The sequence below is a fragment of the Cotesia glomerata genome, linkage group LG4, assembly GCF_020080835.1.
Source record: "Cotesia glomerata isolate CgM1 linkage group LG4, MPM_Cglom_v2.3, whole genome shotgun sequence".
Taxonomy (NCBI): domain Eukaryota; kingdom Metazoa; phylum Arthropoda; class Insecta; order Hymenoptera; family Braconidae; genus Cotesia; species Cotesia glomerata.
In genome coordinates this window covers 8,517,080-8,543,818 of record NC_058161.1, presented here as the reverse complement: position 1 = coordinate 8,543,818, position 26,739 = coordinate 8,517,080, and the positions used below count along the sequence as shown (strand labels likewise).

Genomic DNA, 26,739 nt, shown 5'->3' with positions numbered 1-26,739 from the left:
TTTTATTTTTTTTTAAATATGACAAATGAAAAAATTTATTTACAAATGTGTGTGGTACATTGTGTGAATATAAAATATACTTTATCGCTCGGGTCAGAGACGATTTCGCAATATTATTTCAAAAGTATAAATAAAATCTTACGTATAAATAGTTTATTAAATTAACTATTACACTCTTAGTAAAAAAGAGATTGTTGAAATTTATTATTATTATATTAATTATAATTATTATTTTTATTTCTTTATTTTTGTGTTGCTTTATTATTAATTTATTTAAAAAAAAAAAAAAAAAAAAAACCAAGAACTTTAACAACAGAGTTGACTCTATCAACTAATAGTAGATACATTGTATAAAAATTTATCTTAGCAAAAAAATGATTGCTTTACTGTAACGTCGTTTGTGAAGCTACTATTTTATTATGAAGAAAAAAAAAATTACTAGGTAGCCATAAAACTACCGCGTCTTTGGTCTCTCATCTGTTCATTCGGACCTCTGTAATTTTTTAAAAAATATCAAGATCCGCTCGACAGTGTTAATTAATAAGGTCACATTGATATTATTTTTGAAGGAGAAACTTGAAATCCCGTTTAATTATTCATTCACTGAATTATTTTTTTGTTTAATCTCATGAATCTCACTTTTAAATAAAATTTCCGTAATCATAATTACTGGTCTATCGAACTACTGAGTTTACGTATACTCTTCATATCGCTAAGTATTATCATTTAATAAACACAAAAACATTAAATGATAACAATTGATGTCACACGTAATTATAATACACTTTTATACTTTTGCAAGCCTCGAGTTATTGTTTTTTACTTAATATTCATTTCAAGTATCTCTTGTCAACATTTAAACAAAGCTAATAATTATTAATTAACATTAATTAATTACTCTTATGATTGATCCAAATTTTTAATATCCTCAAAAATATCAATCAAATTATTAACACCGATTAAATATCCGTCCTCGTGATTGCCAACTTGCCATTCAGCGTCATGCTGGATCCTAGGCACGTGCGGAGGCAGAGGCAGTGTCTTGGCAAAATCAATCATCCATACCCCAGCGTTTTTCGAATCATGAACAAAAAGAAGACTTGAGCCGACAATTTCATGTGTTGCGAAGAAAGGTGAAGTTTTTAAGGTCGCTCTTATAGCCTTGAGACGTTGCAAATACTTAGGAACAGCATGCGGATAATTTTCAACAAAACGTTTCAGGGCTTCTGTAACTTGTTCACGAGTTCTTGTTGTCTTGAAATCCTTGGTTGAACCACCGTGACTAAGTTTAATGCCTTCGACTCGGAATCCAAGGGTGGCTGTGCTCGATATCGTCTCGCGCCACACCATATATCTCGGCTTGGTGACACCCTGCATTTTTTTCTCCTCCAAACTCGGTGCCGACGGATCTACTTGGATCATTTTCTCATACATGTCTTTCCTTAATTTCGGTCGCTCTTTTGCTTTCGCCAGCTCCGACTCCAAGTATGTCCTCACTCCAACTTTACAGTCCATCACACAAGGCTGCTCAAAGTCCCCCAGCAGGTCTTGCAATTGCAAATACGACGTCACTATCGAACTACTCTTGCAGCAACTAGAGTCATCGACACTCTTTACGTCTGATTCTTCATTCTGGTGTCCCTCTTCTTCTCTTACGTCTAGCACACCTTTGAACTCAGGCACGTACGGTCTCAGTACGTCATTCATTAGTAAACGGAAACAAGCTTCCTCTTGTGGGCATAATTTTTTTAGAATTGTCCCAGGAGTTGGACCAGCTCGAAAGTTCCCTTGGTGTCCTCCTAATTGTATCTACCATAAATAAAACAATCGATTATAAATTGTTGACAATTATTACAACTTTTTTTTTTCTAACATTAATCATAATCGCCATAAATTTAATTCTGTGAATTTTGAAGATAAATAATTCTAAAATAAATAATATTTTGATATTAATCAAAATTAAATTTTTCTAGTTTTAAAATTGATTGAGAATATCATTTTTTTTAGAGGAATTTATACTCAAGTTCTATTTGTAATGATTAAAAATTTCATCATAAAAGTATATCACTCTTCCTATTTCTCAATGGAATTTAAAAAATTCCAAACAATTTTTGTTTTGATGATTAATTCAATAACTTAATACACTCTTCAAGTTAATAAATTTATAATTTTTCTACTAGTCTCTGTAGGAAAAAAAAAAAAATTTTTCAATCCATAAATTCCCTGACATTTTCAGATTTTTCAATAGTATAAAATGACGAGCATAATTAATTAATTAATCAATTATAATAAATAAATAATAAAATCCTTACCCATGGATAACGATGTTTTTTGTAGGTCTGAAAGAACGGAGTCCACTGTACAATATTCCTAAGCTTCCTCCATCCAGAACTCTGCAACAGAAAAAAAATTTCACGGTTAAATTCATCACGAAACAATATAAATCATATATAATAAAAAGAGAAAACAAAAATGATTAAATGTTAAATATAAAGAAAAAATGTTTAACAAATACAATTCTTTTAACGACTTGGTATTAAACTTGACTAAAAATTTACCTTCGGTAATATATGATTAGTGTCAATAATTTGAATATGTTGGCCTTCAGAATAATCAGACTCCCATTCAGAACTAAGATCATCGCCACTGGGCTCACCCCACTCAAGATTTAACGAATTAGTCTGTGGTACTTTAAGTAATTGTAAATACTCCCCATAACCCGTCCCATTGTTTTTAAAAAATTTATTTTTTTGAGTACTCTCACACTCACGCTCATTACTTTTATCCTGATGATCTTGATCAAGATTATCATCTTCATCAGCGGCAATCTCAATGTCAGCGGCGAACTTTATTAAACTTTCATTGAAGTATTGTCTGGACGGCGAAGGACTCCGCGAAGAAGAAGACGAGTGTTCGTCCCGATTGATCGACAGTCTCCGGGAATTTCTTCTCACTCTGGACCTTGAGGGTCTTCTCTGCCTTACGTATTTTTTGGGGGTCTCGCTGCCCGTGCTCTTGTTGTCTTCATCAAAACTGCAGTCGCTCAAACTGGGTTTGGTGTAGACAATAGTTGGGATCATTATTCCGCAAGTATCTTGCATTGCAAGTAACTATCTGATTAGATTTAGTGACTGACTGACTGAGATCACGTAGCCACTGGATATATTTCAACTCACAACAACAGTAACAACAAATAAACGATTAATAATTACAACAAATCCAGCACGTAAATTCCACAAGTCTACCACGTGCTCAACTCGGAAGTCACTGACGGCGACTACTGCTATCAAGAGCTATTAGTCTTATTCTTACATTATAACTGTCCTCCTCACCACTCCTCACATACACCAACTACCAATACTTATTCAACTACCAGTACCCAACTTTGTGTGCATTTTATTTTCTCCCACTATCTCCGGTTCGATATGTGAACATCCCAGACCCAGAACAACTTATTTTTTTTTATTTCATTTTATATCATTCTTTTCTTTATTATAATTTCGCTCGATACTTCTCCTTATTCTTCAGATGATCATTATGATGATGTTCTTGTTGATGTTGATTCTCACCAATTCAAGATTATTCAATTCATCTACAATATGTAGGTAAACATATATATTTACATCATCCACCTACATGTAAATACATTTATTAATAAATACATTAACTGAAAATGTGATACATAACCTTGTAAAAATTATTTTATATTCATTCCTTTTCTTATGATAAATATTACTGTTGATCAATTATTATTACAATACTTATTATTGTTGTCTTCATTTTTTATAATTTTCTCTAAAATTTTTTTTCTATAATTATCCTTCTGTTTTTACATTTTTGATCCACTTATTATATTTTCTTCCTTTAGTGATGTTACTGTTGATTATTATCATATATTTCCATCACCCACATACATAAAATTAAAATAACAGTCATAACAACAGTTTAGTTTTTCCTTTAAATAACATTTTTTTAATTTCTCTTATTGTACTTTTATATGAAAAAAATCTTCGAGTTTTTTCTATATTCATAATCATAATTCATAATAAATATGATACATAACCTTGAAAATTTTATCATTGACTCATTTCTTCTTCTATAACAAATATTTTATTTATAAATTATAATAATAACTATTGTTATTTTTCAGAATATTTTCTGTAAAAACTCTGTAAGTAAATTTATACAATTATTAATACATTCTTATTGTCCTTGAAAATAACAAAAATTTTAATTTCACAGTCGTAGATACAATTTTACAATCTTGTGTATATCCTTCATTCCAATTTCGCTTAAATAAATCTTGAGATATTGTTGCCGCTGATCATCATCAATTAAATATCATTAAATCCAACAAAACGCGTAAGTATAGATAAATTTATCACCCACCCACACACAGTATATCAATGATATAAATAAATCTATGATACATAACTTTATACAATAAATGATCAAATAATTGATCCGGACAATAAATATTTGTATTTATAAATACTAATATTAGTTATTTTTCAGGATTTAACGATGTGAAAAGCCGCTGTGCCACTTTTAATTTGACCTGTCTTGACTCAACGGTATATTACACATGATTATGTATTTATTTAGTTGTTTCTTGCTCGTAAGTACAAAAGAGTAATTTTCTATCACTGTTACACAGCGTAACTCGTATATATCCTAAGTAGTTATAGTTACATGATCCATACTGGTTAAAAAGTGCGTAGTCTAGTCTACAGCCGTTCGTTATGACAATTGTCTCAATACACTTACATTTTGTTACGTAAATAAAAATCATACTATCTCTGTTATTTTTTCTGTTTGTTCTAGCTGTTTCAACCAATCATAACTATCCACCAGAGTCAACGTATCTACATGGATAAAGTAAAAAACGAGATTTTTATTCAATAATTCGCGCAATAAAGATAAGTATCCAAGTCACTTGACGTTAATGAGTTAATCAGTGACGTACTTTATTAACTTCCCGTACTACCAATTAAACAGCTGCCGTCTATAATAATGGAAGCAAGTGTCATTATCATCATTATCATAATTATTATTATTGTTGTTAGATAAATATATAAGTATATCAATAGAATAGAACAATTAATACCAACTCACTGGAACAGGTATAATATTTTTAAAATTTTAAATAAAAATTAATTTAAAAAACTAACAAACTCTGAAAGATAAGCTAAGCTGGTTTTACAAAATTGCCTATTCTACGTCATTTTTAATATCTAAATACTTTCACCATCAATTAACAACTTATTTAGCTGTTAATAAATATAAACTGGTTAATTTGACGCAATTGAAGCGCTCAAAGTGCGTCATTGTGTCCAATGGCAAATAAAAGTAATTAACTAGAGTGTGCATGCATAAAATTGTTTATCAACTTGGACACTTGGACTTATACTTATTTTTTATAATATTTATACAAAGTTATAAAATTTTACCTTATTTTTCCATTATTCATATTCATTTGTTTATTTATTAAATACATATAGTAATTTATTAATGTTTTTACATCCGACTTGTAGATATTTTCCCGTTTATGTACAGCCAAGTAATCAACAAGAAAATGGGTGGATAAATATTTATTTATATACATATATTATTATAAATTATAATATAAGGAGTTGGCCTCCTTAAGCCTTATATACTCAGTAAATATAAAGCAACAGCAAGATCATTCAGCTACCGAAATTGTCGTTAATACGTCAGTCCAGTTAGATCGTCGTGATAGAGAGTTAAGTATTTTTTTTTTTTTTTTATCTAATAAGTAACAGAGGAAGCGAGATATATAAATTATCTATGACGTTATAGCTTTTCAGTATGTAACTATTTAACTATTTCAATTTAGTTAAGACAAGACAAGACGAGATTACTGATATGGTTCATTCAAGTCTTCCCGCTATGGTGCTTTTGGTGTGTGTACGTTGTCACTAGCTGAATGGAGATCAGATGAGTCAATTGCGTCTAAAACTCTGTACCTACTATCTGCTACTGAATGTATGTATGTTCTACTAATATAATGTAATCCACTTGAGATCTAAAACATTAACGGTGTAACAGTGTTTTTTAGCCTTTGATGGCTAACGTGGAAACCATGTTACGAGTTAATTTATCTAACATGTTGATGTTTGTATAACATTTTACTTTTTACCTTCTTTGGGGTATCACTAGTGTAATTCAATCATTTTATTTTTAAACTCATAACGGAATTTAGACCTAAATTATTAGCTTTTTATAATACACACAGAATATAATATTTAATGCTTCTGTTTCTTTGAATATTTATGGCAAAAAATATTAAGATAAATATTAGTTGATAATAAAAAAATTCAATTTTTTTACTTAAAAATTTATTTTGCTTAAATAAATAATTAATTACTGTCTTAAAAAATTTACGTTAAATGAAATTATTTCTTCGATTATAATTAGTGGTCAATGGTATAAGAATTTATAAATAAATTTTCGATTAAAAAAAATTATCACACTTCATAATTAAAATTTTAATTCACTAATCAAAAATTAAAACTTCCCTTGCACTATTATTTTTAATACCTTTTATTGATAAAAAATAGACTAATAAAATTAATGAAAGAATCACTTGATTATAATTATCACTTAAATGTATGACAATAAATTTATAAGTATATTAAAGTTTAATGACTCATAATAATTCCTATTCATTAAAAAATTAATTATAAAAAAATAATTATTAAAAAAAAATATTACACTTTAAATTGATAAAAACTATTTATACAGTTGTAATTATTGGTTAAATAAAAGATACCTCATCTATTAATTTATTTTATTTCGATGACGCATTTATATGAATAATAATAAAAAAAAACTCCACTTAAATCATTACAGTTGATGTAAAAAAAGAATTTTAATGCGTAATTAATAAGTGCTAATAAACTAAAAATATTTATAAAAAAATTTTTGGAATTGTATTAACTTTTTTAAGCTTCAAATTTATAATCAATGAAAAAAAAAACATTAAAAATTCTTTAAAAAACATTAAAAATTCTTTAAAAAACAGTAAAAATGTATTCAAGGGTAATTAATGAAAATTATAACAATTAAATTGAATTTATCAATTATTATAAAATTTACCTTATTATTAGAAGTAAGCTTTCTTCGAGATTTAGTCGTAGTCATATTGATAAAATATCAATGACTAATAAATTTATTAGTTAAATGAGTAATTTTTCAGTCAATCGAAGAATCACTTGATTTCCGAGCTAAATAACCCATTACTTTAAAGTTCTCTGTATGACTAAATGATTTATTAAAGAATTTACTAAGAGCAAATAAGTGTGACTATTGAATCGTTGATTCAAGTTTTAGTAGTAAAATTTTTCGGTAGTGGAAGTAATAATATTACCAGGTATCTAGGGATCAGTACCGTGTAAAACTTTGACGTCAATACCACCCCCTAAAAATCTCAAGGCCTCTGAAGGGACGTAGAATTCTGGAAATTATTTAGAAGTATTGACGCACATCTACCTATAATTATAATTTATAATTTATAAATAAATAAATAAATAAATAAATGTTTTAAATGAATACTTAACTAGCGATTATCTCTGATTTATAAGTCAGTAAATAAAAATAATTTTATCAATTATAAAAACTTTTTGACAAGATATTTCTTATTGATAAATCATTACGGTAAGATATATTTTTCCCTCAATAATGACATAGAATTACGGCGTGAATTTCAACTTTGGCTGTCGAGTTTGCACACTAATAACACGCTAGTCCGTAACAAACCGGCAAATAAAAATAACAAGCTAAAAAATTTTAATGATAATGAATGTATCTCGAGTTACATACACCAAAGTTTTACCTCCAGGGATTTAAGAAACTCACTAGACTTTTAATGAGCTGCGCATATGGACGTATATACCAATTACCTCACACGAATATTACTTAGTCAGTGTACATCGGATTTATAAATCGCCGGCTTGTGATCTCGGCAAGCCTTCGTTAAAGTAATGTCGCTTAATTTATTTAGAACGGCACTTATTCACCGGCGATAAGTGCTCAATAAATATAAAAAAGTGTCACGCCTAATGCTTGCAAAAAATAACCTCCATTTTATTCAATTAAATTAAAAAAATAATAAAAAAAATTATCATTTCCAATAATAATAAAAACAGATAAATGTTAAAGCTTAGTAAATTAACACTAACAATAATAGTAATAGTATAACACAATTCTCGACATATCGTATCACTTACATGACATTTGCTACATAATACATATGAAGAAAACATTGACAACTGCTAATTGAAGTGATTGGTCAACTCGGTGTAAATATGTATATATATATATATATATATATATATATATATATATATATATATATAGTAAAACTCATTGGTCTTAAGTTGAGTAAATAGTATTTGATTACTTTATGTGCAAATAATAATAAAGCAACCAGAAATGTATGTAATTAATAACATATATACCTGTCAATCATAAGTTTTCTAATTTAGTTCGCACTATTATATTATATTACATACATTGTTGAGTACATATTTTAACCAAAGAATTAATAGCAGCCTTAAGGCTATCGTTGTCAATCTCATTCTCCTTGACTACGATTAATTTTTTCATCCCCAATTAAAAAACATACGTACTAACTATAATTGTATTAATCAAACACAAACAAATAACTGATTAAATAATCTCCAAAAGATATAACATGGTCGTATCATTGTTTCATCTTTAGCTTTGTTGAGTATTTTTTTTTTATAAATACATATTTCATAATAAATATAATTTGAATACACGAATAAGCGAAAGCAAGGTCAGAAAACCTTTTGTTATTATTGTTTTTATTTATGATAACATTACCTTTTTACGAGTAAGTGAAGTAGGCGTATGTCGTTGATGTTTGTCGACAATGCCAAGTAAACAATCGTCACACTTGCAATAACGATTACTGGCAGAATCCGCTGAATTTGTTGAATACAGCGTGCTCACGCTTGTTTGACTGTCCATTGAATTAGCGCGTAAAATAAGAGTTTTCTTCCTTGTGGCGAGACTGCTCAAATTTTTATTGTTGTTTATGTTAATGTTGTTATCGACATGATCAGTCAAACTGTTTCTGTCCATTTTGGCCAGCAACAGTTGCTCCATTAGATTCAAACTAGGCGTTGTCAGAGACTGACTCGGTGACCGTGAACACCTGGGGGTTTTTTCATCGCCCATGGTTTTTTTTATTGTGTAAATATGAAATTTTATAATTAACTTTATCTGTAACTATTGTTTCAAAAAAAAAAAAAAAACCCAGTGCGTTAACGAGTAGTTAATGATCTTGATAGTCGGTTTTTTTCTGGAATTCTTTGTGATTTCATGAAGTCATTAGTTCTATAACAAGTCATGACTGTGATATAATACGTCACAAAATTGTTTTTGTTTTTTAAAACTGACTTATCGTTATCAAAAACGTATCAGGCACTCATTAACAATAAAAGATGATTTACAATCAATGTGAATCATTAATTATACCTGGAAGCATTGTTCATTATGGATTTATATTTTTTAATTACAAGTTCACTAGTAAGTGTTGATCTTTACTTTTTATTTTTGTCAGATAATAATTAAATAATTGATAAAGAATAAAGGGAAGAACGTAAAAATTACATTACTCGGTATTTGTCACAAGCAGACATCAATTGTTGAGTATACAACATCCGTTATAAAGAATCACGTTACTTCTATCGACATTTTGTTATCTCGCCACACGACTACTGTCCTATTGTAATAATAAAACATAACTGTTACATTACGTTAACACATCTGGGTGATTACTCACTTCAAGCACCAACTGTTTGAGGGCCACCGTTATATTACATTACTAAAACCTTATTATAGATTTCAACTCCCTCACTTCTTCCGTGCTTCTCTTCTCTTCTCTTCTCGGGGCCTATATCTACCCCACACGCAGCTTTTAAATTAAAATAAATTTAACTTTATGTAAATATAACTTTTCTATTCAAATTTAAATTTAATAAATTTTCTGATTTATCAAAGCAATCTCAACGCTAAATAATCTAATACTGTCATTATTTTCATAATTAACAAACTAAGAAAATATCATCATTTTCAAATAATCAATTATATCACACTCATGCTTCCTTCTCGAAATGATTCACATCCTAGGCACACAACTAATTATTATTATTATTACAATGATAATGACAATAAGTAATTGTTGTTATTTAACTAAAATATAATTGAATAAATTATAATATTGTTATTTAAACTGACACGGATGTTGCCACTTCAATATCCTAAACAAGACTATACGTATTTTTTAGCAGAACATTTTTAAGTGACTGGTGTGGGCGTGGGGTCCAGTCATTACGCCGTGGAGATTGTCAGTTGTAAATATACCAAAGAGTTACGGCGGGGATAAATCGATGTTTACCAGTGTGCTGGAGTGACTGACTAACTTACTGACAACCCAAGTTTGAGTTACTGACTAACCAGTAAACCAAGTCAACTCGTACCACCGAGCCACCGAGTATCCAAGAGAGGCATTTAATCATTACTTAATGTGCATCACAAAAACTCGTTCACCATTTGTTTCAGCTATGCAATTCACGTTTATAGAAGATCTATTTCTGGTTCAGTCTTCACCTCCCTTATTCAGCTGCCAGGTAATTGTACAAGTTATTCTTCAGATAACATTACCATTATTTTACAACAGTCTTAGAGTTTGCTCTAAACATACAAATTGCTGATTACTATTAATTTAAACAAATACAAATACAAAAGATTTCTTTATCTATGCATTCTGCACAGTATTATATAATTGTCGTTTTTTTTTCTCTCTATTTTATTTATTGCTGTAAAGCATTCGTACGTTGAGAAACTAACAATGTATGATGTAATGAGAACTCATCAAGTATCAGTTTACAATCATTCTCATTTTACAAGTACTTTCAAGTAGTTAAACACGCTGATAAAATTACTATTACAATGTACTGATAAATAATACCAACATCAGTGTGGTCTTATCAAACTATTTTAACAATATAAATAATAATAATAATCACGATTATTCTTACACGACATCAAATTTAGAACTGTAATATGAGTTGTCATTTAAAACTCTAGTTACTTATTTATGACGTCAAGTGACAATGCAGTTTTAATTACAAAAAAACAATAAATAAAATCACAATTATTCAGCTATTAAACTTTTATACACATATAAATACACTTTCGAGACTTTTGTCTGCATTTATTTATAAATTTTTAATCAATATAAACATTGCAGACGGTGAAAGCGAGACAATTGAGTCATTGCCAGAAGTCAGTAGACGTTAAAACAATACAATCAGACGCCACGTAATATTTTTTTATTACCCATCAATGTAGACACAGACATGCTGTATTTAAATATATGTATTTTTTTTTTTTAATTCAATTTTGAAGTTTCAATTAATCAATTAATTAGCAGGCAATATAAAGAGTTGGATATCTTGAGTGCTTATCAAACAAATTAATTAGCAATGTTGATAATTGTCACATGATTAAATGTAGAAGATACAATTATTAGCTTAATAATGAGGTCACATTTGAATTAAAAACATTGCGTTGAGTAATTATACCAGCAAGACTGTACACATTATACAGCTTGTCTATCAATGACTATGATTGTAAGCGTTACAAGTAATTATTTAGTGATGTAAGCGGAAGATTACCGCAATAATTCATGAAAATATAAATAAAAATAATAATAATAATAGTATTGAAAAAAAAAAAAAAAAAAAAATAGTAGGAGAAATAAAGAAAAAGAATAATAAAAAACGATCCTCACCTGTGGCCTCTTTAACGGTTGCAGTTCGGTGACCTCAAAGTCGTCCCCACTCAGACTCGAGTTTGTTGAGCAGTCCGAGATTTTACGTATCGGCGGGATATCTAGAAGTTCAATTGTCGTTTTATTTCCTTCAGTAATATCGTATCCTCGTTCTTCGGTACAGCTCACAGTAGTGTCCAGTTTAAATAAGTGAGAAGAATTATTAACAGCGAGGCATGAATGTCTTCGGCTCTCATTACTAATGCTATTTTATATAAACAAAAAAATAACAATACTTATCAACAATACACATTACATAATTATCTAGCATAAATTATAAACAATAATAATGAAAAATGTAGGTTTTATTGATAAAATGACAAACAGTAAATATTTTTTCCAGGTAAATAATAAAATATAACAAAAAAAGATAATAAAAAAAAAAAATACAAAAAAAACATAAACTTACCGGGAATTGATATTATTACGATTGCTCAAGCACGCACAACACGAATCAGAGTGCCGCCTGAGACCGCATACTTGTAGAAGATGATTGTCAATAGCAGACGAATGTAAATCATCATTAAATTCACGTATTTCATCGCAATCTAAACAAGAACAACTGCTCGCCTGACTAGGTGTACCACTCGTGCCTCCCTCAACATACAACTCATTACGCTCAAACTTTTCGTCTAGGTAAGAGTAATCTGAGTAATCACTGACAACGACACTCGGTGTTCGCCAATATCTCGGCTTCTCGTCCGTCATCGAGTCGCACTCGCTTCTATCTCCAAGTATCAAGTTATCCCATCCTAAAACATTGAAATATTTTTTAAAATAAATCCAACCAACAAATAATAAAAATACTTTTTTTGTCACTGTGATAAGATAATTCTCATACGATTGCACAACAATAATCTAAAAAAAAAAAAAAAAAAAAAAAAATCACATATACATATATATATTTACCTTTATTCTGATCATCATCGCTGATAACAGCACTATCAGAGCTACAGCAACGTGTAACTTTGGCTCGCGATTTACGTCTTTGCCCCGAGCTGTTGGTACTGTTATTGGAATCACGTCTACAGCAATCATCATCAGCATTGCTCAATGAAGAATCCAAGCTCCACGGCCCGGGAACTTGATGCAATGACTTGAGATCTGAATCCGGTTCAATGCCTTCATCACTTGACGGACTTTTGCTCATTGTTCTCGATATCGGCAACATTATCGCGTTGAACTCATCGTAACTCTCGTTTATTTCACTAGGGTCCAAATCACTACTGTCACCTTTGGGTTTTGAGGTCGTTTTCGACTTCATATTTTCTACGTGTTATTAAATATAGATAAATAAATATATCTCTGCTTCTAACTACTATTATTATACTATACACGCACTATTACAATAAATATACTGCACAACTACAATGGAAAGTTATATTTTAAAACAATTATTAAACTATTAAATAAATTAACAAATTACAAATAAATAAATAAATAAAATTACCATTAAAATTAAAAATAAAGCGGTGAATGTTTATAAGAACTTGTAAATAAATTACACCGACAAAAATTCACTGAACACCATTCTCTAGCGTCTGGTCTAGTTTTGTCACTGCACTCTACAAGTAGCTGCTGGTGTATTATTTTATGTAAGCACATGCCGTTTATTATTTTCTTAGTGGTAAACCAAGAGCAAGACCAGCAAGGCAACACTATGACTACTGTCATGACAGTTTAGCAGCCGGCAATGGCAGCCATTGCGAGCAGAGCAGCAACAGCGGCATCAAGCGCCGCACTACACAGGATTTTTCACGCCTCTCCCCCTATATATATATATATATATATATATATATATATATATATATATAGTACACAGTATGTACATTCACATGTATGTGTAAGTACTGGGCATTTCGTTGCGCTGGTTTTCGTAAACTGGCAATGGCACACTCTTGTCCGCTTCTTGTTCTGTAATCATGTTTATTAAAAATTATTTTACTTTTACCTCGATTTAATCATGTTTATTTTTAGTCTTCCTCATTCTTTATACCAAATTTTTGTTATTATTATTATTACTTACTGCAATCAGTATTGTTTTAATCTACTTAAATTCCAAATCTATAAATACCGTAAATCCAAATCACAAATCCGTGTGACCAACAAGAATCTTACCTACAAGTTAAACTGATTGGCTGTTAATTTTTTTTTTTAAAATAAAAACTCAAATGATTTAAGTCTTTGATATCTGGCATAACACTTGTATTCATTTTTTTAATACACAAATAAGTATACTCTTTATTTATGTATCGAATATTTAAACGATTGATCTGATTAATTTTCTTTGTTAAGGTATTACAGAATTTTAATTTTTATTTGTAGATATATAGTTTTTGTATTTATGAATTTGAATACAAATATATACATAAAGAAGATTATAAATGTATCATATATTATTGTAAGCCTGGATATCTTTAAAGAAGTTATATATGAATTCACTCGTACGAGTGACTAGATAAAAATTATGTGTTGCGGATGAAAAAAATGGGGACGGCAATAAGATCTTTGATGTATCTCTTTATGTATTGGATATGTATTAACAGTCATAATACTTACTAATAATAACAATGTATGTGTGGGAATACATATATGCGCAAAGAAGAATATTACAGGCGAGAAGAGTTAGTTGTATTAAAAGTTATTCTACTTGGTAAAAGAGACATATCATCATCAGGCGTACACGGTGTAGTTGGTTTCTATGCTCCAACTTCTTGTCTCTCAACTTTATTGACGTCACACGTGCGTCAGAGAATACCGCGATACTGATATATGCTGGTATACGGTACATTTATACGAAGAAACAAGATTTCAACTACAAGTACACCCAACTATTGTACGCTATCATTTATTCTTTTCTTTTTATCTTTATTCAGCAATACCAGTACTTACAATCACTCTATTATCTTGTCAACCAACCAAATGTCCCCTTTGACCACTTTAACTCATCATATAGATATAACTATTGTATACATTCATTCGTCCTGAATTAATGGATGAATTCTAATCCTCGACTATCAACATTCTATAGGTACATAAGGAATTGTGTTATTTACTTCAATTGTTAAAATCAGAGTAATTTAACAATTCATTCACACTATTTACTCTTAAAGATAAGAAGCTTAATTGGAATTTATAAATTATAAAATAGTTGTAATACGCTTCAATTTTTATCTTTATCATACTGTTGATTTACTTTTTAATAAGTGAAGCGCAATATGCAAAAATTTGATCACAAGTGTAACTACAAATTGCAAAAATATGGAAATTGTGCTATAAATGTCAATTGAATTTTATTATTTGTTTTATAACTTATATATCTGGTCTAGTCTGAAAAAGTTAATCAACAGCAAAGAAATGTTGCGCATTTAGAAACTACAACATTAACTGACTTAGTTAATTCAATTATCCTATTATATATATATGTTTGTTTATAATGGACAATATAATTTTTAACAAACTTGACATAAATATGTAAAATACACACATAACTGTAAATTATCATTGGACACTTGTTGACAAATTGTAATGAGAATAAGTTAAATCCATTAATTATTGTCACTTATTCATGTTTCCTTATTTAGTTTTAATGTTTATATAATGTTATTAATTATCATTTACACATATGTTAATATAATATATATTAGTAATGAAGAAGTAGGTATTAATACTAACACCAATTTTTTTTTTTTATAAACATTCTTATTATATATTGCAGTAAATAGTAAGTTATTGTAACAAGTGTCCTTGTGAGTCTAATGAAAATTTCAGTTCTGTAGATACGCTATATATTTTTACCATTAAATATGTAAACAAGTTGTTGGTTAATTAACTTTTAGTTCTCATTTTTTTTAATTGCAAGACCTCCGATAACTACTTGTACGACTAAAAAAAAAAAAAAATTATCATATAAATTTGAAAACTAAATATATATTAATTGAAGTAAATACTTCAAATATATTGGTAGTTGTTTTTTTATTATTTGATAATTATTTAAATTTTATATTAATCGGTTGATTATTTTTCAATAATTCAATAACAAAAACAATAATGATTTATTATTTATATTTTTATTATAGATGCCGTACAAAATTCACAATAATAGTTTTTTTTAAAAGACTTTTTAAGATTTCACTTTGAGTGATAAAAATATATTTGGTATCTTTACTTTTATAATGGCACTTTTTAAAAAAATTAATTATATAGAATGGTAAAATTTTTTAATTGCAATAAAAATATTATTAGCTTGAATGTAAATTTTTAAATGAAAATTTATTAAACACCAAATCCTCTCACAAAGACCCACGCAAGTTATTTCTGCATATTTTACTTTTTATTTATTTGTCGTGTGAAAAAATGTTGCGTAAAGTATAAATTGTTTTTATTTTTATAAATTGTATAAATAAATATAAATTAAAGTATGCAGAACTTTATTTACCTCTATGATATTGTATAACAGTTAGCAAACACGTGGAGTGTAATATCCGCATGCATCAATTTAAGAGTGAATGTGATCAGACTTAATCTTTGACATCGTCAATAAGACAACTCAAATAAGTTTCACATATTACATATACATATATCTAGACATGCGTCTTTTAGTACCAATGCAATTAATATACAAAATTGACAGCATGTTTATTACCGGATAATTTTTTCTCAAGTATATTTACCGCATGATTTTAATTAATGATCCTCATTTTTCTTCTTTGCCTCACAGTTTTTTTTATACTTTTAATCTTCCTATATTTCATGACAATAATGATCGAGTTAATGGATCATCACACTTGTTTTTTCATACCAACAAGCCACACAATAAATCACACAACTGTAATGCACAATTACCGTGTAATTTAATTTATACAAAAGCATTAAAAAAATTCGGCTTTAAATAAAAATCTGAAGTTTTTGTCTGGATAGTTTTTTAAACGGTTTTTTCGCAAAAAAAAAATAACAAAAAAAAACATAACTAGACCTAGATAAATGTCATAAAGTAGAGGTCGATGTTAAAATGGAAATGGGTCAATGTCAATTCGAAGGTTACTAATATATGCTTTCGTTCATGTTCCAGTTATACGATTGTACTTATCATTCTGTTAATTAGTTTATCATTTAACATAATTAGACTACCGGAGTAACAAGTGATATGAGTTATAAACAAGCAACAGTTGGCTATCAACGAAGCAAACATTCTATTTAATTACACACTATTATTTTTATTTCCTATTACATATTATTTAAAAAAAATACTATTTAAAATCTCGTAATTATTATTTAAGTGGTAAAAAAATAACTCTTACCTATTCATTTAATATTATCATTTTATCATAACTATTGGCAACAATTAGTAACAGTTCTAGACTTTTGACTATAAAACAGCGCTGAATAATTAACAAAATAACATATAATTTCCGATAGTAACAAAAAGTGTTATTAATTGTGGTGATTAAACACTTAGCATGAGCTCTATAGTGAGTCAATTGGCGACTGAACCCGTGATTTGAACTTGACCATATTGCCAGTGACTTCTCCTACTTACGATAGAGAAGGGGCTCAACGCTTCAGTCTAGGTACTTATAAAGACTCCATAGAATGCAATTGCATACTGTATATATTGTGTATTGTATATTGTAATATATATATATATATATAACGGATTATTTTCCTTCACTCAGCTGAATACACGAACTACTAATTAAAATAATAGTTTTTTTTTAAATCTGAGACTTCCTTATACTTACAGTTCATACCGCTAAGATATTTTTAGCCTCTCAGATTCTTGTTTAATCATATAATATTAGCGTAGATAGTTAATTTTTAAAAAATGCTTAAATAAATTAAATTTTGTTATAGAACCACATAGCAGGGTATCCCACTTCTCGGAAAATCGATCTTGGGAGTCTCATTTTCACCTTCGTCAGTATTATCATCAAAACTTAGTGCCTCTACTTTTTTGACCCACTCGGTAACGTCGATGTTGAGATTCAAATCTTTCACTGCGTGTTCAATTGGAGGTCGGCATACGATGTAAGCGCCTTTCTTGATGTGTTCCTTGAAGAAATACCACAACTCAGCATGCTTTTCTTTCGGAAGATACGGTTCAAAGATGTTGTTTAAAACAACTACATCGGCAGATTTGAGTACGTCTGCACAATCCTGAATTTTTTTGTTGATCACCTCGATTCTCTTATTCATTTTGAATTTGTTGATCACCTCTGTTTGAATGTCGCAAAATTCTTTGTTCATTTCGACACCTATTATCTTTTCTGCATCAGTAAATACGTAAGCCTGTGGGTGCAAACAATAGAATTAATTATAAGTAATTAGATTTATATAATACTGGATATGGGTAATTAAAGTTGGTACTGACTCCATACAAAACTGCACCGAGACGTGAGCCTACATCAAGGACTACTTTATCTACAAGAACAGGAAGGGTATCATTGAAAAGAGTAAATAGTTCTTCCCGGGACATCGAATGTGATTCAATATCTAAAATGATAAAAAGTCATAATTAGTTAGAATTAATTCCAAGTTGTGTAAGTCTAAATTTATGTAGATGGATTTTTATATCAATTACTTAAGAATTTAATTTTCTTAGAGCCACATGTTTCGCAGTAGTAACGTGACAGCTCTCCTTTGTCTTCAAGAATGTCGAAGTCTTCATCGTCGTACAGAAAACAATCGATTTCAATCGTTGCATTGGGATCATCGGGTTTTTTCTGTAAAAAAAAATTAGACATTAAATAGTCAATACATTTGAGTTAAAAAAAAAAAAAAAAAAAAAAAAAAATGGGGAGCCTCTTTTACAGTTTGAACGAAATTTTCTAACTCCAAAATTCCGCTTCGAGGTACTTTGGGTTTAATTGATGCAACGATGTTGTCTAAAGTCTTGATCGGGTCATCCAAAACATCGCCGGTGTCAAAGTCATCATCCACACAATTTTCATTTTCTAAAACTTCATCTACATTCAATTGTTATAAATTAAAATTTTTATTGTTAGTGTCATATTTTAAATGTTTTTGAGAACATTGCTATTTAAATGATACCAAACCTAGACCGAAATGATCAGCTGCCTTTTCAGTCAACCAAGATGAAAGAATATGAGAGACCAACTTGTTACGAATTTTTTCATCATAACGTTTCATTATTTCGTCTATTTCTCCTACAGCCGCTTTCATGTCATCGGTTCCATTTTGTTCGTTTTTTGACATTTTGGTAATTTGGTTTAATTATTCTAATAAACTTTGGATGATTATTTGGTAAAAGATTCACTTCTACTTCTACTTTTAACACTATGCACGTGGTAATTTTTTACCGCTAACCTTTACTTTTATCATTTTTTAGTTGTCATATTTTCCAGAAGACTTCGTGGTGAATTAAAAAATAAGAAAAAATAATTCTAACGCGGCAAATTTAAATAGTTGTGAATAATAAACTCGAGTTTACTCCAAGTTAACAAATAGAAGTATATACATATGCCTTTATATACTTAAATATATTTTATTTAAAAGCATTTTCATACAATATCGCATTAAACAAAAAACTAATAAGTTAAAATTAGTGTTGTTTTTTTCCATCACCCAACGATTAACAAATTATTTCTCACTCATTTTATACTTAATATATTTTATCTTTCTCTCTCATTTTCTTTTATGAATAATCTTGGTCGTGATTTTTTAAATCATCCATTTTATTTTATCATTATTGTTTTGTGACTAGGCTAAAGAATTTATACGATTAATTCATATTTTTATAAATCACTTTAGATTAATTAGGTATAGCAAAATAACAATAATAATAACAATAATAATAATAATAATAATAATAATAATATATAAATATTGAATTAATTAATTAAAATTTTATAAATTATTAACATATATAAAATTATTATCAATTCACTTAATGCAATAGCATTTGCCGGCAGTTATTTTTAGTGGAAAGTTACATATTTGTTTTTAGTTAGAATTTATAAATATACTAATTAAAAATTAGTTAAATTTCAACTAATACAATCATAGTAAGCGAATATAAGTAATAAAAATTCATTTACAATATTCATAAAAGTAATTGATAATTTATAAATAACGTGATATAGAAGTTTCGCAGTACGTAATTAGAGTCGATTAAATTTTTGACTTATTTTCTAATAAATATATTTGACATTTATAATAAAGATTTGGACAAACAACTACACAATCATAAAGATTATATATTTCAACGGTGTTCATTCTTTTTATGTATTTCATTTCACTTTTTATCATATTTATAGTTTTTATGTATATATTTTTTTGTTTATGTTATCTTTCTATAATTAATTCATGAACTTAAGAATGATTTTAATTTTAAAGCCAAGATCTGTTACAAGTCCTCTTAAGTATTTTTTTACAGTTATAATTGTATCATTTCATTTAATTCGTTTATTTCAACAATTAATATTTATTTCCATTCATTTTACCTCAGTACTTCTCTTCATATGCATTACAGAAACATATATGTATTTACACGTAGATATGATATTTCTATTTCAGTTCAGAAAGTGTTTTTTTTTTTTTTTTATTTTACTTTTTTCAATTAATCAAGAATAAGTGATGTTGAGAACACAGCATTGGTTATATAGTGCCAAATATTAGTTTAAGTAAAAAAAAAAGTTTATAACAACTCATATTATAACAACAATTATAGAGCTACCACAAGCACCTAAAGGCATCACAAAACACAAAATACTACTTTTCGAAGCGAATGAATAGTCTCTCAGACTAATCAACCGTCATTATTCTTATTTAAAAAATTATAAAAACAATGAAAAAAAATTAACTAATTTTTTTCTTGGAAGAGATCTTCAATGGACGTTAAATAATTATTTGATAAAATATGTTTCGTAAGACAGTCGTTTGACGAGCATGTCTATTATAATTCATAATAATTAAATTGTATACATTCGTCGTGATTTCGATGATTAATTAAATAGTTAGTTATGTAACTTTAATCAATTAAAAATATTTGTTTTTTTTTCGCGGACGTATAATTACATTACCAGACTTTATAATTAAACTCTTTGTATTTTCCACAAAATAAATATTATATATTTATATATTATAGGGTGTTATATTACTCATTTTTTTTAAAGCGCGAATGTCAAAAATTATCACGAAATTTTGACTTATAATACTTCAAAGAGCAAATTACAATAAAAGTTTATTTAACGGCCAACAATAGATATTTCTAAGGACTATTTTTAATAAATATATATTTATATTTATATATTTATTTATGTTCAACGCATCCTTATATTTTATAATAATTTTCTTTTATTTTTCAACTCTCGTGATAATTCATTAATTTATTATAATAATTCTCACAGAGAGAAGAACTTGAGAAAAGTTTGCGGTGGTATTGGAACATGAAGAGATGATTGATCGACATCAGCAAGTTTTTCTTGAAATGCTGGATCTTGATCAGCGATACAAGGATGTCCGAGTGAACGCCAAAAGAGGCAGCGGCAATTCCGACACAGTTGAATCATTTCCGCGTACTCTTCTCGCAATCCAAAAGACCTGTATGGCCAGAAAAAAAATTAATTCACGTATAATAAATTACTTTGGCAATTAAAAATATTTATATTTTATCAGAGATTATTTATATCTATTAATACCTAATTACAAGATTTTCAATTAAAATCGTTGGATAAACTAATCATCAATCATTAATCTCAATATGATAAAATTATTGAAACTAATTTCAATTAAAAACACTTCTATACCTTCGGGCAATAGTGAATAATGTTTTCCAGTCTTTTCCTGGGTTATTTTGCATGGTAGTAGTTATTTGTTGGGGTGTGAAGTGATACTGAGCAAGCTCTCGCCAAATTCTTTGTTCTTGAGCGAGTGCAGCCAGATGTTCACAAGCTTCTGACGAAGCTTCGATGTCCCTTGGGTCGCTTAAACGCAAGAGAACTTCACGTCGACACTCAGCTGGAAGGTCTGACCACTGTGGATGCTGCTCTTCGTCAGGCTAAAAAAATATTTTATTAGGTAATTTTTAGTTAACGTACAACTACATAACTATATGATTTTTAATATTAGTGTTCAAGAATTCGGTTTGGGGATGTTTTAGGTTTAATAAGAAAAAAAAAATTATTCACCCCCTAAATATGACATTATGTCACCTGCGAATCTCACCTGAGTGATTGTGATAGACGACGCAATTTGCAATATTCTATCCAAAGCAGCTTTGTGTTTTTCCCACAGGACAACAGAACCAAGAGGTCGTCCGCCCCAGCAGCAGCTAGCACTGAAGGCCCTAACACGTTCAATCAGTCTACGAAGTCTTCCTGTCTGCTGTTGTGAACAAGAAACCTCCAGAGTAACTTCTTCCAGCATGTTGAACAGCACACGCTGAGCACATCCACTAAGACCACCCATTGTGTGGCTGACCAGCAAATCCAACAGCCTTACGATGTAGTTGAAACGTCGGCAATCGTGGACCGCTGACAAAAAGTCCAGCCTCTTGAGTGCATCACTCAGCCCGTTGAATCCGGCGATCTACAAATTTAGAACATAAGAATAATTGCCGTTGGCTTGCTCGCGCATTTTCATCCCATCTTTTTTTCTCTAATGCTCTTGTCTACTTGAGATTTTATTTTATTTATTTTGTTATTATTATTATTATTCTTATTCTTATTCTTATTTTATTATTTATTTATTTATTTATTTGAACGAGAAAATCCGAGGGTATATGCGCCTGAGCATTTAAATGGGAAATCAACTATATTCACTTTCGTATCTATTTTAAATCTCGAGTTTCCTCTTGTCGTACATTTTTAATCCTCGTTATCCTGGCTGTTTGTTAAGCCAGAATAAGTTAAATATAGAATTCACGCCGGAAGAGTCACTCACCTCACGTGTACACTTCAGTGTGATGTGACAGTGAGGTTGGACGGCATTTTCTGAAAATATACACAAATAACCATGAAAATTAAAAAAAAATTACTTTGTTACAATCAACATACATGTTTTTGTCATATATAACTTAAAAAAACTAAACGGTGTTTTTTCAACCGTAACTCACCTTTTTTTTTCTCTTTTTCTTTTTCCTTCTCGCGGGCTTTGTCTCCATCCTTCTCGGTTCTGAAAAACCAGAAAAACGTTTTATTATAATTTACATTTAAAAACCACAATTTTTTTCTTATTTTAAACATTTCGAACCCAGACGTTTACAAAAATACTCTCAAAACTCAAGACTTCAAGAAAAAATTATAGACGACTTTCAAACACCGGAACCATTATATTGTTTTTTATTTTTACAGTAATTAAAAAAATTTTCGAGTTTTAATTAAAAGTTCAAAGTGATTTTATTTAAGAAAAAAAAAATTAACATATCTAAGAAAAGTCCGTCGTAGACATTACAACGAGTTATCATGAAAATCATGGTCATGTTTTTATTATTATAATTATTTTTAAAACTATAATGTCGTAATTGTATTGAACAGTTCATTGACTGGTTTGCCCACGCTTATTCTGCGTGAACAACAAATCATTGAGCTAGTCATCAATTCTCGTTAAGCAACCGTTGATTTCGAAAAAAATCAATATTAAAATTTATTTTTATTCATATCATTTTTACCGCTGTTATTATTAGTACCCCTAGTATTATTAATAGAACTATGACTGTAATGAAATGTATTTAGTAAATTAAAAATACAATGTGTTAAATTAAAAACTCAAATTTCAATGTCATATTATTGCTGCGGAAGAGAGCCTCGTAAAAGGTCACTAACTATCGACGACCTTGGTTAATACGCTCACAGTTAACTATAGGGAACCACTAAGCATTTAAGTAGTTCAGTACAGTGCTGATGGTATTATACATTATACATTATATATAATACATTATTACAAATTCCATGCACACCAACACTAATTTGACCATTTTAAATTACGCAACTAACGAACGCTGACGTGATCTGTCACGACTCAATGATTTGTTTTGTCACAAATTATCCATCTATTGCTTATATTAAAAATGACAAGAAATATTACGAATTATGATATGATATTAAAAATATCTGCTGGATACAATCTTGTGGTTTCGTAGGTGAGATGCATTGCAGCATGAGTAAATATATAAGTAAGCCGGGGGGATAAATAGCATATATAATATAAATACCCCGTAAGGAAAAATATCCTAGTACGAGAAGGATCCTGAAACTAGTGCAAAGCAAACTCTAGGTCATGACCTAGTTTTTCGGTTTTAGGTCAAACCAATATTGCCCATCTCTTTTTGCTTTACATCAAGAAAATCGACATTCAGTCGTCCAAGGCTCTGTCTCTACTCATCTTCTTTTATATTGTTTTTTTTTTAATATTATACTTTCATTATATTCAATAATAATAGTCAATAAAAACAAACCAATCGATTGTAGAGGTACTAATGTATGCACGTGTCACTAGACCGTAACGCACTCAAGTACTCATCTCCATTATTTTTAATTTTGCCATTTGACGTTTCTTGGTCGTTATCTTTCATTATATATCATTAAAACATCTCATGGTATTTAACAATAAATAACACGCGAGAAATTCTATTTTAGAAATTACAAGTTTAGCTCCATTATTTTTTTCTTCCTCTTTCTTCTTCTCAATTTTAATTTTTTATTACTTCACTTCAAGGCTAATAAACGATCAACAAGATATAAACGAATCTTGGTAGTCATTTCTCGGTTGTGAAAGCGTGACCAAGTAACAAAAAAAAATCTATCATTACAAATTGTAATTACTTATTAAAGTTTATTTTATTTACAGAGTAGCCGTGTGTGATTGCCTGGCAACCGCTGGACTCTGACATATAATTTACGTGGCGGTCAAGTACACTTGTACGGTTATAAATTATAAATAAACGACTAATTAATTAATCGATCAATTAAATAGTCTAAGCAAAGGGAGTTGTTAGTTGTGAGTGAAGGAGAGAGCAATCGATCGATCTCACAGCTCACAGTTTACGCATGTTGTTATTATAGTTATAATAAAGTAAGTACCAAAGGAAAGTTTACCCACGGAAACGTACATACTTTTTCTTTGTACTAATTCTTGTTCTTATATATATATATATATATATATATATATATATATATATATATATATATATATATATATATATATATATATAAATGTATGCATGTAGATGTGAATTTATTTAAATAGTTGTAGTTGACTTTTCCTTTTCCTCCTTTTTATGTTTACAAGCTGTTACATTATTAAATAAATTAAGTACCAGCGCATATAATAATGCAATATACATATATAGTGCCTATGAGTTAAGAATCTCATACGTGTATACATATAAACACGCGCAATATTTAGCGATGTTTTTGGAACGTATACAACTAACTGCGTCAGCCTACACTGGAACAAAGGAATCAAAGAATTTTAATTTCAATTGTAATTACAGCATAACAAAGCAACTTACCTGCGCTTCTAATAATTATTTTAAATTATCTATTTATGTAAATTATCGTTATCATTACTGAAAAATATTTTTCGTTTTGAATAATTATATATGCAAGAATGATACCAGAATCTGGGAGGGAAGATGTAAACATTACTAGTTAGTAAACAAAGATGTCGACGATCGATTCAACAGCTGTATGATATCAAGCTGGTACTCGAAGACAAAGAAATGTTTTAAAATATTAATTGATTTAGCTTGTTATGTAGGTAAATATACCTAATAAAAATACTTACTATTATAAAAGACAAAAATATAATTGAATAATTAATGTACCGTATTAATAATGACAGAGTTTTGTTGTTGGCACACTCGAGAATTTTTTTCTTCTCCCAGCCCTCGACTGTTTTGACCCATTCTTCACCAGGACTACGCCAGTCTTTAGAGATAAACGGCATAGTATTGTAATAACTTTTTTATTACAAGAGCCGTGATGAGCCCTTGGAGTTGACCGCACTGATTTTGTCACCAACCACGGTAACTATTCTGGATTCTGGCTGCAAAATTATTCTAAGTTTTGACAGCTTAACAACAAAGTTCTCACACCAAAGCTGGATAAAATCAAAATAGACGTTTTGCGGTAAGTGTATGTCAGTCAGCGAGTCTGAATGTGGATAATTGATAAATAAAACTGGGGAATTAAACCTGTCACTTGATTATAATTTTAACGGCTGTCGAGTGTCTGCAGTACTTGGGCTCGGGGTACCAGCTTTGGTGTAAGTTGTTACTTGTTGTAAGTCTCGCGGGCACTCGACAACTAAAAACAGTCTAGTTGGTAAGTACCTGGTATCTGGTGTAGTGTAGTATATTGAAGCTTGAAACTCTGTTGATATGGTACGCGCATGGCTTCAAGCTGTGACGTCATGTCAGCTGGCTAGGACGTTTTGTTTTCTCTTCTCCAGTACTGTCAGTTGTTATACGCGCCATTAATTTGAATTCTCCCGAGTTTTGCTGCTAAAAAATTTGTTGTTCTTAAAATTACAAACTCAAGAGTTTTGCTATTTTTTATACTAAATTTTTTATTGCATTGGATAAAAATAAAATTTTTTAATTATACATACCATGAAATTTTTTTTGTAAATCAAACTTTAACAGTTACTGAAAAGAATAAATTAAATCTTTGTTGTAAATATTAATAAAACTCATGAATGTGAAATTATAAAACAGCTGATTTTTATAAAATTTTTTAAAAATGAGTTTTGTGTGTTACTTTGAAATTGAACATGTCAAAAAAAAAAAACAATGAATATGCCGCTGCGCGCGCATCTGAAATGTTTAAAATGTTGGAGGTAATTCTAACGACATCTATTTTGACGACAGCCAGTAAAATGAAATATGAGAATCA

The 26,739-nt window shown here is 29.2% G+C and overlaps 3 protein-coding genes and 3 long non-coding RNA genes across 14 annotated transcripts; 1 reads left to right on the top strand and 5 right to left on the bottom strand.

Annotated features, from left to right (window-relative positions):
* Positions 1-5: 5 nt before the first annotated feature.
* LOC123263694 (inositol-trisphosphate 3-kinase B) lies at positions 6-13,249 on the bottom strand. The gene is made up of 5 exons (XM_044726639.1): positions 12,794-13,249; positions 12,294-12,636; positions 11,846-12,089; positions 2,313-2,393; positions 6-1,809 (listed from the first exon to the last, which is right to left on the bottom strand). Exons 1-5 carry the CDS (start codon positions 13,146-13,148, stop codon positions 901-903), a joined length of 1,932 nt encoding a protein of 643 aa, XP_044582574.1. The 5' UTR covers positions 13,149-13,249; the 3' UTR covers positions 6-900.
* Positions 3,811-4,090, bottom strand: LOC123263701. The gene is made up of 2 exons (XR_006509212.1): positions 4,059-4,090; positions 3,811-4,021 (listed from the first exon to the last, which is right to left on the bottom strand). It is a non-coding gene; the product is annotated as an uncharacterized LOC123263701 (long non-coding RNA).
* On the top strand, positions 4,236-21,342 carry LOC123263698. Of its 6 annotated transcripts, none has more exons than XR_006509209.1 (4): positions 4,237-5,123; positions 5,535-6,006; positions 10,338-10,679; positions 21,253-21,342. It is a non-coding gene; the product is annotated as an uncharacterized LOC123263698 (long non-coding RNA). The 6 variants fall into 6 exon arrangements; XR_006509208.1 differs by lacking the exon at positions 21,253-21,342 and adding an exon at positions 11,303-11,452 and having other exon boundaries at positions 10,341-10,679; XR_006509205.1 differs by lacking the exon at positions 21,253-21,342 and adding an exon at positions 11,303-11,452.
* Positions 5,466-7,472, bottom strand: LOC123263699. Its single transcript, XR_006509210.1, has 2 exons — positions 7,120-7,472; positions 5,466-6,046 (listed from the first exon to the last, which is right to left on the bottom strand). It is a non-coding gene; the product is annotated as an uncharacterized LOC123263699 (long non-coding RNA).
* On the bottom strand, positions 13,444-19,298 carry LOC123263697. Of its 3 annotated transcripts, none has more exons than XM_044726647.1 (6): positions 18,940-19,298; positions 18,695-18,837; positions 18,465-18,606; positions 18,255-18,376; positions 17,185-18,172; positions 13,444-13,798 (listed from the first exon to the last, which is right to left on the bottom strand). In XM_044726647.1, exons 1-5 carry the CDS (start codon positions 19,097-19,099, stop codon positions 17,732-17,734), a joined length of 1,008 nt encoding a protein of 335 aa, XP_044582582.1. In that variant the 5' UTR covers positions 19,100-19,298; the 3' UTR covers positions 13,444-13,798; positions 17,185-17,731. The 3 variants fall into 3 exon arrangements, with proteins under 3 accessions (XP_044582582.1, XP_044582579.1, XP_044582580.1); XM_044726644.1 differs by having other exon boundaries at positions 18,695-18,849; positions 18,940-19,293; XM_044726645.1 differs by having other exon boundaries at positions 18,695-18,849; positions 18,946-19,292.
* Positions 20,414-26,240, bottom strand: LOC123263696 (F-box only protein 32). Of its 2 annotated transcripts, XM_044726642.1 has the most exons (6): positions 25,671-26,240; positions 22,959-23,017; positions 22,787-22,836; positions 22,070-22,432; positions 21,652-21,902; positions 20,414-21,445 (listed from the first exon to the last, which is right to left on the bottom strand). In XM_044726642.1, exons 1-6 carry the CDS (start codon positions 25,790-25,792, stop codon positions 21,247-21,249), a joined length of 1,044 nt encoding a protein of 347 aa, XP_044582577.1. In that variant the 5' UTR covers positions 25,793-26,240; the 3' UTR covers positions 20,414-21,246. The 2 variants fall into 2 exon arrangements, with proteins under 2 accessions (XP_044582577.1, XP_044582578.1); XM_044726643.1 differs by lacking the exon at positions 22,787-22,836 and having other exon boundaries at positions 25,671-25,808.
* Positions 26,241-26,739: the final 499 nt, after the last annotated feature.